This window comes from Punica granatum, chromosome 2, assembly GCF_007655135.1.
Source record: "Punica granatum isolate Tunisia-2019 chromosome 2, ASM765513v2, whole genome shotgun sequence".
NCBI lineage: Eukaryota > Viridiplantae > Streptophyta > Magnoliopsida > Myrtales > Lythraceae > Punica > Punica granatum.
Window position 1 is genome coordinate 39,901,337 of NC_045128.1, and position 13,131 is coordinate 39,914,467.

The following is a 13,131-nucleotide window of genomic DNA, read 5'->3' on the forward strand; positions in this document are numbered from 1 at the left end:
TAATAAATTGATATATTGAGAACAATAAGTTTTGACGGTTCTATCTCGAAGGAAATAGCATCCGGAGTCAAATGAGAAATTTTAGGACTTTAAACAGATAATTTTAGATGCGCGTGAGCAGATGACCAAGAAATTGACAGGTCAGTTAAAAGGCCAAATTATCAATGGACTTGGGACAATCTTGGACCCAGAAGTTTAATTATTAATGCCACCTTGCACCTTGAACTCAGTCTTCGTTCCACCTTCCACAAAAATCTCTTTTATCTTCTGCCCCCCAAAAAAAAATGCAAAATAAAGCCGTCCACATGGAGGAGATCTAAATATGTGGTGATCTCTTGAGATAATTTCCACTTGGACAGCATCGTTTCACATTGGAAAATGAAGTACCCGCAGTCTAAGATCTTGTACTTGAAGATCTAACTGTTTACTAGCAGACGTTTGAATACCTGATTGGATGCTTCTATAGCAAAATGAGTTTGTAAGTAATGATCCATCGACTGACTTAACATCAGAGTAAAAACACGCTAACATATTCATAAACCTCACAAGCAACTTGAGGAAGCGTGCCATTGACAAAATGCTTCAATAATTTTTCATGACTCTAATGCCATTGGTAGCGGCTTTAGCTATTTCATAATCATAAAAAAAAAAAAATCATCTAGGACCAGACAATTCCTCCGGATCGAGGTGGGAAGCAGTGTCTTCAAAAACTCTGCCAGAATGGGAAGACCAAAACTCTGGGCGATACGCGGACTCCTCCCGGTTTTGTTGAAGCTCCTCCCATCTGTTGTCCAAGCTGTCACTGCTTCCTTCGAGGATGCCGACTACCTCGGACATGTTGGGTCTTTTTGCTGGGGAATGAAATTGGTTGCAGATGACAGACAGTTTGATCAGTTTCTCGATCTCACTCTCACTATAATTGCACCTCATAATGCTATCTATAATCCTGTCGAAGTTCCTGGCATCTACTAGCTGTTTGACCCAATCTAATGGTAGCCAAACATTATCCTCAGAGTTGGCTAGCAAACGCAGCTTCACGAAGCTACAGCCAGAGATGAGTTCAAGAAGCATGATCCCATAAGCGAAAACATCAGTCTTCGGTGAATACCTCCCTTCCAAAACATACTCCGGAGCCATATACCCGTACGTGCCAACAATTCGATTGGTCATCCTCTCGGAATGATTGTCCAAGAGTTCTCCTGAGTGTTGCTTTATTTGGCTTCCTGATCTAATCCCAGCCATGTGATCCGGCATCTGATTAGAGAGCCCAGCCTGCAGCTTATGATCCATGAACTTAGCCAAGCCAAAGTCTCCAATTCGAGGCTCGAGATTCTCGTCCAACAAGATGTTCGATGGCTTTATATCCCTGTGAATTATCCTAAGAAAGCAGTGATCATGCAGATAAGAGAGCCCCCTCGCAACTCCTAGGGCAATGCGCTTCCGGGTGCCCCAGTCCAATGGGGATTGTGACTCTGCAGCATGTTTATTCAAACGAGAAGACAAACTTCCATTTTCCATGAATGGATAAACAAGTAAGAGTTGGTTGGATTCTGCTGTCATCTCACAAAAGCCAATCAGGGAAACCACATTTCGATGCGTGACCATTTTGCCCACCTGCACTTCTGCTCGGAATTGTGCCATACCTTGAAGAGACACTGGTTTTAAAATTTTCACAGCCACCGGATAGCCACAGGATAGGCGTCCTTTGTAGACCGTACCGAAGCCGCCCTGGCCCACAACATTCTCCTTACTGAAATTACCAGTGGCTATTTCCAGTTCCTGGTAAGTGAACCTTCTAAGCTGTTTCTCCTGACAAGCAGGCTCAAGTCTAGGGGCAGTGAAGATCTGGGAAACACCAGCTGCAACTCGAACCGCAATAGAGCGTGTGCAGCTGTGATGGAGTGGAAGACAGATGGTGGATTCTGGAGAAGAAGGTAAGGAGTAAGGGAAGGTAGTCTTTATGTCTTCGGAGAGATCGAGAGTTTTAGCCTTGAACACCATCTTTTCTTATCGCTCTCTGATCTCCTGCAACCACAAGAAGTGCTTGCTCGTAGATCAGAGTCGAAAAGAAACGATGTTATTGCAGGACAAAGGATGAACTTCAAAGAAGAAGGAAACTGATGAAAGTTTGCCGAGTTCCCTTCCTGGAATGTTCATTTTGTATTGTAGGAAGTTGAAGGTTGCAGCCTCCAGGAAGCAACAAAGAAGAAAAAATAGATGCATTTGCACGTAAAGGTCAACCTCCTGCTCCTAGTCCTCGTAGACGCGGGGAGCAACGACCAAGAACTTGAATAGACAGTTTAAAAGGCCAAATTATGTACTAACGGCCTTGGCCATTTGATGTTAGGAGATCTTGTTGGAGCCATCGCATCCCGCCTTTGTTCCGTTTAATTTTCCTTTGGCACCTTCCCGGTCAATCTACCCAAAAAAAAAAGAAAAAAAAAAGGCCCAAATTATGTTTAAATTTGCACCCTGGAGTTTGTGTAGCAATCACTTTGCACCCCGTAGTTTCTCCCTTGGGACCACTGTGGTCCCTGAAGACCATATATAGAAGACGCATATCTACATATGTAGACCCAGAATATTTGCCCGTTTGGGGCCCATCAATATCTTTTGGGCCTAAAGTAATTGAATGGACTTAGATAATTCAGCAGAAACACAAAGCGAAGGGCCGCCGGCCCATTCAAATATTGCATCTACATATTGATTTAGTGGTTCGTCCTATAATTGGGATCCCTGCGCAAATTAATTACTCAGTCATCATCATAGTGCATCGATCTAAGCAGTTCTCAGGATCCCACATACGTAAAATAAGTTCCTATGCATGCATAGAGGATATTTTTACGATAATCAAATGAAGGCTTTAAAATAACGATAGTCAACACAGGGGGATCTGATCGGATGCGTGGGTCACCCTCATATCTCGTGGCATTCTTGAATGTGAATGTATATTTTACATGTGTACTTACAAATCCTGAAAAATCTACCAATGGAGAGTCTCGTCACCAGTTGCAGTAGTTCGAAAGATTTTTGTAAATGTGCAAGCGAAATTGTCTGTTCACCCTCAAGTCTCATTTAAGATTGTACATCATGTCTTAGCGAGTCATATGCTTCATTTTTCTTATGTTGCTCACAATTAATTGGTAGACTTTTGGGGTATTTTGGTTTGTATTAAGTTGTACTCAAAGTGAATGGCTTCTTGACTTTAATACGTTTTGCTACTAATGACGTATTGCCATTTATCCAAAAAGGGAAAAAAAAAAGATTCCTTATATTTTTTTTTATCTAATTGTTAACCCAATAGGGTTATTGATTTGGTGATTAGAGGGTATTACTTTGTTGGGAAAGTCCAAACTCGACTCATCCAAAAATCTATGCAAGAGAATACTCTCTATTGAGTCAACTACACGGCATGCAGCCGAATTTATCTGTTACGTGAGCTTGCTGGGTGTTCACATCTGAGATTAGCTGCGTGAAGGCCATACACCCTCATTATAAAAAATAAAAAAATAAAAACTAATTTTTCTTGTGCGTTTTCCTCTTCTTTAGGTTGTACATATCACCATTTGTGTTATATGGTAGTTTCTTTCTCTTTCTTCTTAGGTCCACAACCTGGTGATTTTATTTATGGAAACGACCAGCTTTTTCCTCCTTCGACGTCGAAGGGGGACACATTTTGACTTTCTGTTTCCCAAATGTTCCTTGCACCAGTCTCCTTCATCAACTTATTAAGAATTTTATATATGGAAAAAAAGTACTTTTTTTTTTAACCCTACGTATTGCCTGGGGGGGGGGGGGGGGGGGGGGGGGGGGGGGGGGGGGGGGGGGGGGGGGGTGGGGTTGGTAAGAATTAAGATTTTGACTTCCATTTTGGGGAAAAATCCAGAACCATTTGCCAGTTATGAGTTGGGTTGGGGCCCATGGATCCATCATCCATAAGTGAGGAAATCTTGCGATGTTGGAGTTCCATGTGATCACTAATCATCATCACTACTGAAAAGATTAAATTAATTTAATGCATGCTTAGGTTTAATTCTTCCAACTTGCTTGAGCGATCTAGCAACATATTATTCGTTCTTGACTAGAATTGGCAAGTGCTAGTTCCAACCACATGAAAAAGAAATACATATAGCAAATGCCAAATACCCCATAAGGAGATGTGAGGGTTAGCCTGAGTGGTAGGCATATCACGTTTTGGCTGGGTCGAGAGTGTCCACCCCTTCTCACAGGTTCCATTCCCCTTGGGTGCACCTCTCTGTGATTTACCAACTCGGGCTTCCGCCCGCAAAGCCACTCAGGCCCGCACAAGTGTGGTTCCCCCAAGATTCAACCTTGATTATTATTTTTTTTTTTAAAAAGAGCCATCATGGACAGATCCAAGATTTGAATTGAGAGGAGCGAGATTCTTGAGAGGCAAATTTTTCCGGAGGCACAATCTGTAATTTCATAAAAAAAAATTAAACAATAAATATAAAAAATTTCTTAGAGCATAAAATTTAAGGAGTGCTCCCTAAGTCTCCTCTCAGTTTGACAATTTTAAGTCTTCGACAAGTGTCATGTCATAGTTTTAGATTGAGATGACGGGCAATACAGATGCGTAGTCTGCTTCATGTCAATCTTGCGGCCTAATTAAATTTATGGGTCGATAGAGAGAGGATATCAAAACTTTGATCCTTAGTTTCTTACTGAGCTAGGTCAAAGACCAAATTACAGCAACATATTAATGAGGCGTTTAGTTTCAGAGTTAAAGTAATTTTGATTTTGATTGTGGAAAAGGACAAATGTTGTATAGTGTGTTAAGTTAAAGTTAAAGTTGACTTGGGAAATGTGTATTTTTGTTGTGTAATGAATTGAGTTAAAGTTAAAAGTTAAAATTTTTGTGATTTTAACCCTAAAAACAAACGGACCTTAATAATCCAGACCAAGCCAAATGGATTGTCAATTGACAAAGCAAACCTTCGCAAGTTGGACAAGACAAGAAGCAAGGGTCACCAGTCACTCATACCAATATAATTACGGAATATTCCCCTCCATAAGGGAACGTAATTTATCTGCCGACATCCCTTATTAAACCACCAACACCACCCCCAATGACCCCTCTGATGACATATTTATTTATGGGCAATATATATATATATATATATTGTGTAAATCTAAGTAATATACTATATTATACGCGAAATCTGCATGGAATGAATTAATGTCCATACTAAATGAGTTCTGCAGATTTCGACTTGTCGAGAGAAATTAATCGAATGTAGACAAGTCGTGGGTTTTGGCAGAGTCCAAGAACTGCAGTTGAACATAGGAAGTAAAGAGACATCTGACGAAGAGGGGAGAGAGAGCTCTGCCGTCATCATCATCACCATCACCATCCTCCTCCTCGTGTTGATCGATGACAAGTCACATATCTATATATATATATATATAAAGGAAAAAAAAAGGGCAAAAAGGGGCAATATAGTGAGAGAGTGAGAGAGAGAGAGACAGAGGGAGGGGGAAGGTCTCCTCCATTGTTTTGATTGATAGAAGAGACTTGTGATCTCTTCCTGCCCTAACTCTGCTACGCTCTCTGTTCTATTTTGTACATGATTGTAGAGAGAGAGAGAGAGAGAGAGACGCACGTGGGAATCAGTGCCACCATGCAACTAAAACAGAAAGGAGAGATAATGGGGAGGACACGTGTCGGACGATGTTGGGAGGGTGGGGGGAGTGAGTCCAACGTAGGGTTGGGGTGGGAGGGTTGTGGGGGGACCATCCCTGATTAGATCGTACGGTTCCTGTAGTGTTTTTATTGGGAAAAGTCGGTCACTGGTCTCCTCTCGTCTTGTCCTGTCAATTGTCATATCACCCTCCCCATAAGCTACATGATGAATGATGATGAACGAAATGATTATTAACCTCTCTTCCATCATCATCATTTAATTAATTTGGAATACGAACAAATTAATCGAATGGGAAATTCGATGCCAAGGAAAGTTCAGTTCTAATTGTGTGTGTATATATATATATATATATCCATGAGGGGGGTTTTTTCTGCGGTAATGATTTGTCATGGTAATAAAACGTACAAAAAGATAAATTATAATACTTTTAAAGAGGTCATAAAGTACGCTATTAATTACGAAAAAGTCCAAGGACGACACGTTATATGTAAAAATACTGCTTCATCATTGTTATAGTATGACAAATCCCATTTTTTGTACGTTTTTATCACCATCACAAATTGTCATGGTAGAATCCTCATATATGTCGTTAACTTGTGACGCATATATTTCAATCGATTTCACCGAGTCTTCTTTGCTTTCACACATAGGTCGAGTTGTTTCTGTGTCTAATCAAAGCTTATGTCACATTTTTTGCCCATGCAATACACGGGTTATTAATTAGAGTGATTATTTTTAGATGAATTTTTAAAATTTTACATCAAAATTGAAATGTTAATTAAGTTATACATATTCTTAAATTGAAACAACTCAAATACTAATACATACAATAACAAATTAAGGATGACTCAAGACGAATTATAATACCAAATATGGATTAAGAAAATGATATTACTTAGAAAAATTACATTTTCATGAATATCAAAATTTTAAAAAATTATAATAGATGACTTCCATATATTTTGTAAAAAAGAAAGTGCATATCATTTATTGTCATAAATTCTTCTTGAAAATTATTATTTTTAAATTTTTTTAGATAATCAATCTTTAATTTTTTTCAAAAGTGTTTAATATTTAAAAATGTTTATCGCATATCAGTAAATTTTTCTTTTAATTATTAAATTATTAGTTATGTCAAATTTTTTTTATAAATATGTTATTTTACGAAATGTATTTTTTAAATAAGTTTTGATATTACATTTTTTAAAATCAAGAATTTGCTTGTCTATATATGAATTTTATGCATTTACAAATTTAATTCTGATGGTATATATATTTATAATTGTTTATTTAGACATTTATCTTTATAACCTTATACTATATATAAAATTACATTTTCTATCCGATTTATTATGGAGATATAACTTTATATATATATATATATATGTATATATGTATGTATATGTAAATATTGTTAGTTTAATGAATGATCCCTCGGATGTTTCACATATTAATTGTAAAGCTGCTTAAATGATCTCGAGTTCAGGCTTATTGGGAAATATCCTAGCAAAGCTTGATAAATACGCACCATCACCCCCCTGAGATTCTCAAAATTCCCTATTACGTATACATAATGTATAAAAAAAAACTGTAACTATTATCCCATATATATCGTAACTTCCCCCCCCCCCCCCCCCCCCCCCCCGGAATATTATATGATCTGATTGCCCAAGAAAATGCCCCCCACCACCCTCAAATCTCGCCGAAGAAAACAAAAGCCTTGAATCAAAAAATAAGAGGGTCCCTTGACATATATTTGATTTGCCCCAAGATTTTCTCACAAATCTAATTAAATTAGCTCTCTTGATTGAGAAAGGAAGATTCTATATTTTAGAAATTTCAAAGACTGATAATAGAGACTGATAAAATACTAGAATAATAGAGTATCTTCTCAAATATTTATCGATAATAAGCATGAATTTAATATGCTACATAAAATTTTGGTAATTTTAATATAAAACTAGCTTTTTTTCTCCCATGTATTGCACAGGCTCACGTTCATAAATCTCTATATCGTTTATATCTTAATTATATACATTTTGAAACATCATTTTTCTTATAGAAAATAATAATCACTTTTAATAATTTTAATATTCAAATAGTAATTTTCAATATTTTTTATAAAACTTAGAGTACGTTAATTATTATAATAATAGTAATTCCAAACTAATTGTTTCAATTGTTATGCATCACATATTTATTAAATGTTAATATAGATTGATTACATATATTAAATTTTGTAATTGGAATGCAAATTTATTTTTTAAAACATTGTTTAAAACATCCTAATTTTTAAATTTTTATCAACTAATAGAGTTATGCTATAAGTTTTTCTTTTATAAGATCATGATTTTCTTGAAACTCTATGTATGATTGATTAATTTGTCGTAGTGTTATTATCATTTGTGATGTATATATATGTTTGTATTAACGGACACACACACACACACATATATATATATATATCCTTTTCATAATTATTATTCTGATTTTTAAAAAACATATTTTCTTTTTAACACAATTAAATATGCTCAATGTTAATTTCAAGTTTTGTTCAGTAATTAATTAATAAAATTAGACTAATTTTGAATGATTCAATATACATTTTTCAACTAATGGCCATAATGCACATATGACCACTATATATTTATATAATCATTGTATCATATATATATTTTTATAGATATTCACACAAAACTGGTTAAACATTTTTTAAATATAAAATTTTATGATATTCTTATTTAAAATATTTATTTTTTTATATTACAATGAATTGAAAAATTATAATGCTTCTACCATTATAATAATAAAAATTAGGTGAATGTCTACTTAAATATTTATTTATTAGTATACTTAACTGTCACTTAATTTATAAATTTGGGCATGTCCTAATAAGTTAGAAGATATTGGATTTTCATAATTGGATTTTACTTGATTATTAAATCAATTATCTTAATTTTAAATATATAACGTTATTAATTTTCTTCTATTAACAAGTCCATTTATGAATCATTGATTCATACAATTAGGATTAAGAGTCGCGACGCTTTCTTCTTAATATTCGTGTCATTAATTTATACACATTTATATTAACTTTTTTCATCGTATGAATGTTACTATTCGTAGCATTACTATACATTAAATCTAGTTTTGTATATACATCGATTATTGTCTTGCCCCGCCCCCCCCCCCCCCCCCCCGACGTCATTTTCTAGTTCCGTCCCTGCGTACCATCAAACTCTAATTGAGCTTCAAGCCAGTCCAATCGACTATATTCGGTAGATCCCGCTTAGTTGACTCCTTGTTTGGAAGTATGAGAGAGCGAGAACTAATTCGTCGATTGTGCGTTCGTGAAGATTATTCTCCCTTGACGATAGATTCATCTACACCACCACCACCACCACCAAGAGTGAATTTTTCTTTCTTTGGTGGTCTTTTGACCCTACACTCCACACTATCCAAGTATCGTGCTATAGGCTCACTCCCACGTACATCTTTTCATTTGTTTTATATCAGAGATGATTTATTGGGTCAATCTAATTATTATGAATACTATGTATATGATCAATCTTATCCAACCAGCTTTAACCAATAATAATCTATCGTGCTCAAGTCCCCCAACTCCTCATTAATTATAAGCAAGAGATGTACGAGGGCACATCCTAGGATTCCCCTCTGGCTCTCATAACTCCCTCAGCATGTCTTAGCTAGCTTAAGAGAGACTTATCGTGACTAAGCTTGTAGTGCATCAAGTTCATCCTATTTAAAATATTTTAGTTCCGGTGTTCATCTATGAATTTACTGGAAAACCATTGCACGAGTCGATGGCCACTCGAGAGCTGCAGTACTCAAATCAAAGCCGAGGTGGTAGGTTAGACTGAGCTTGCTAGCCTCGATTAGCCAGTGTCGGTGTGCATATCCAATTTTTGGATCCAACTGAATTAATGATACTAATTAGTTATTATTTCACGTATTAGCAATTGTGTTCCTTGGATTTACATTGCTTCTACGGAATTAATCTCTAGTCACAATTTCCCTAGCCTAAACCAAAAGTATACATATTTTAGAATATATATGGTGAATGAATGGGATAAAATGAACAATCAATCGTGTTACCTATATATACTTTTTAAATATCATCCCGAAATAAATATATTATATTATATACCGAAATTAATGTGGAGGCTGGCCTTATTAATTGTTTTTTTTCCCCATATAACGGACACTAGCCAGATAGGTGCATGGATATATGTGATGGAAAAGAATGAAATGACATATCAATAGACAAAAAGGACACCAATGACATCTTTCTAGCGAAACCTATGGAATTTTACACCCCAACTTCGAGCAACTTAACGTGCATAAAGAAAAGATCTCACTACACTAGCCATCGACTTTTGCATTTCTATGGTCAAGAAATTATAGCCATCGATCAATTGGGAGTCACACATCCACTTTTCAGGGAGGAAAATTATGTTTGCCCCACACCCAACAAATTCCCCGTTAGTCGCAGCCATCTTCTGGATACAGCTGTGAAGTGTTTTTTAAATCAATGATTATCTGAATCAATGATGTTACGTGATATTTTTTATATATAATTTATTTTTTATACTTTTTATTGAAATCACCTACATCAATCGGAATTCATTTGTGACGTCGGTTGGTTGAGTCTAAATTGTCTTATAAATATAAGATGAAATTTGAAGCTTTTTTCATGGCTTCCAAGTGGATCTCCACGGAAGAAAAGCATGGAATTCTTGTGATCTTGGATGCCATTGTCCTCTAGGGTTTTGCTTTCTATATATCCGGGGGTGAATTTAATTGGAAGAGGGATGGGAAGGGTGTGTGAATTGCGATATACATTTAAACAATATCTGGTGAAAAGACAAGTCAATTGTCAAATCGGAGGGTCATGAAATCATAAGACGGTCAGCGATCATCAATGTGTTGTCAATCGATGGGATTTCCTTTATTTGCTTTGCTGGGGAGGAGAGAGACGACCAAAAACCAAACAGTTCTATTCTTTTCTCTATCCACTCTTTACTTCGTCCCAAAATTTAATTTCTTTGTAATAAGAGAGACTCGTGAAATTAATATAAAAGTAAAGTTTCGGACATTTAATTTACCACAATAGTTCTCCACCTTTGTACGTGCCCAAGAAATTCCCTGTCTCACGAACAAGCAAGGGTCCAAACACAAATTGTAATTACGGGTGCCATGCACGTATGTACGATTGACTTAGTCTATATACAAGTCTTATAATTATCACAAAAAGTATATGTAAGTCTTATATATATAAAACGATCTATCATACTTGCATATTCATGACTTTTCGTTCGACAATAGGTCTTGAGATTATATATATATATATTGCTTTAAGCAAAAAAAAAAAAAAGAGAGATTATATATATGGCGCCAAGTTAATGTGAGTGATTGGAAATGATTTCGTCTCACGATGTATGATGCAAAAACTAATTGATAATAATGTAGGAGATGACAAGTTAATATATATTTCACATATGAAGGGTATATAGTATTCTACCGTAAAAAGGGTATACAGTATAGTTCTGTCAATATGACTACACCTCATGGTGATAGACTAATTACTTACCAAACAAATGACGTTGCCAAAATTTAGGGGGGGGGGGGGGGGGGAATGTTGCCAAGAAGCATTTCAATGATATGCGAAAAAATTTCAGACTTAACAAATTGACATAAATCGGCATATTCATGCTCAAAATCTACCATTTGCCTTTTTCTTTTTTTCCTTTTTTTCCGGTTACAACCATTTGCCTTTTTTTTTTTGGGTGAAAACTGAAAACTACCATTGCTTCTTTTGTTTTTCTTTTTTTTTCCCGAATATATAACTTCTTTTGTTATTATTATAATTAGTTTTGCATGATATAATTATGAGAAATTGTATGAAGCAATCACTAGAAGTGATGATATGGTACACTCAAGACTTCACTAAAAGTTTAAGTGAAATTTCCTAGCTTGAAATTCATGTAATAATATCAGCAATATGAATAAAGATTATACTAAATCTATTTAATTCAGTAAGTAATTTTTAAGAATCCAATTGATATATCCCCAACTAATTTTTCAAAATACGTGTAATTGAAATTCATATAATTTACTTAAAATCAAACTATTTTACTAAAAAAATTTACTGCTATTCTATAGGCTTCTCTTGCTTCTCATTTGACTAAAATTTTAAGTAATTTATTTGCATGCATTATGAAATCATTTTTAAAATAATTACACCTTAGACCCTATTATTAATATTAATATTAATATTATTTTTTTGTTGCTTGTAAGAGAAGAAGAATTCTTTGTAATGGGCCTTAATATGTGTGTCGGATACATTATGGACTAATAATTGAGATGTCTATTGAAATGTAGTGGTCGGAGCATCAGCTGCAGCTGGAGCTAAATAAAACCGCGTCGGCCAAAATCAATGCTCCGCCGCCTGCCTGTTGGTCTTGGTTAAAAATAATTATATTTTTCATTCATTGCAGATTCCTCTGAATTAACCAATCAATTAATTAATTAAGAGAGAAATTTAATACTCAAACTGAAATTTGCCAAATCAATATTTCAAAACCAAGATTCTGTGAAGGATGTTTCCTTCCCTTTCTCATAATCAGATATCAGATACTTTCTATCAGCAATTAATTTCCCAATTAACCAGCTTAAGTATACGTATATGAAGAATGCTAGCTATAGGTTATCAGTAGAACGACATTGATCTGGGAAGCGATATGATAGGATTAGTCATGCATCAATCATGGATTTACATATTATTAATTGTCATTGTTAATTTTTGCTGCTTATATTGTTGTAATTATCTATTCTTCAGCTGTTGAGTCAGGCTTCTATCAGCAATTGATTTCCCATTGGACCAGCTTAAGTATACGTATATGAAGAATGCTAGGTAGCTATAGGTTATCGGTAGAACGACATTGATCTGGGAAGCCATATAATAGTATTAGTCATTAATTAATTAACCATGGATTTACTTATTATTGTTTGTCATTGATAATTTTTGCTGCTTATATTAATTGTTGTGATTATCATAATAGTTCCGTTGCTACTATCAATTGTTTTCTCTATTATAAGATTGTAAAGCAAAATTAATATATCCCATAAGATAGTTAACGCGACTATAGATTGGAAATCATTTGGCTGATTAGCTACTGAACCCCGACAAAATTCTTATATATATGTCAATATATATCAAATATAGAATGCTACGTACTGTGGTTGAGTATCACGAAATTCGTCCCGAGGTTTGATCCAACTAGCTAGACTCGGCGAACTGTAGCGGCTGGAGATCATAAATTAGCATTTAAGAGCTAGTACGTACTAACCCATCCAATGTGCTGAGGTGAATTAGATTCAGAATTATTATATATGCGTGTATGTTATTATGCACACAAAGGGGAAAAGAGAAACGCATTTGTCT

The 13,131-nt window shown here is 35.2% G+C and overlaps 1 protein-coding gene across 1 annotated transcript; it reads right to left on the reverse strand.

Annotated features, from left to right (window-relative positions):
- Positions 1-475: 475 nt before the first annotated feature.
- LOC116196446 (BRASSINOSTEROID INSENSITIVE 1-associated receptor kinase 1-like) lies at positions 476-2,249 on the reverse strand. The gene has a single exon (XM_031526172.1). It carries the CDS (start codon positions 1,999-2,001, stop codon positions 655-657), a length of 1,347 nt encoding a protein of 448 aa, XP_031382032.1. The 5' UTR covers positions 2,002-2,249; the 3' UTR covers positions 476-654.
- Between the last annotated feature and the right edge of the window lie 10,882 nt (positions 2,250-13,131).

Bases quoted from the DNA above. Each gene is read 5' to 3' on its own strand.
- LOC116196446 (XM_031526172.1), bottom strand. From the start codon at position 2,001: ATGGTGTTCAAGGCTAAAACTCTCGATCTCTCCGAAGACATAAAGACT.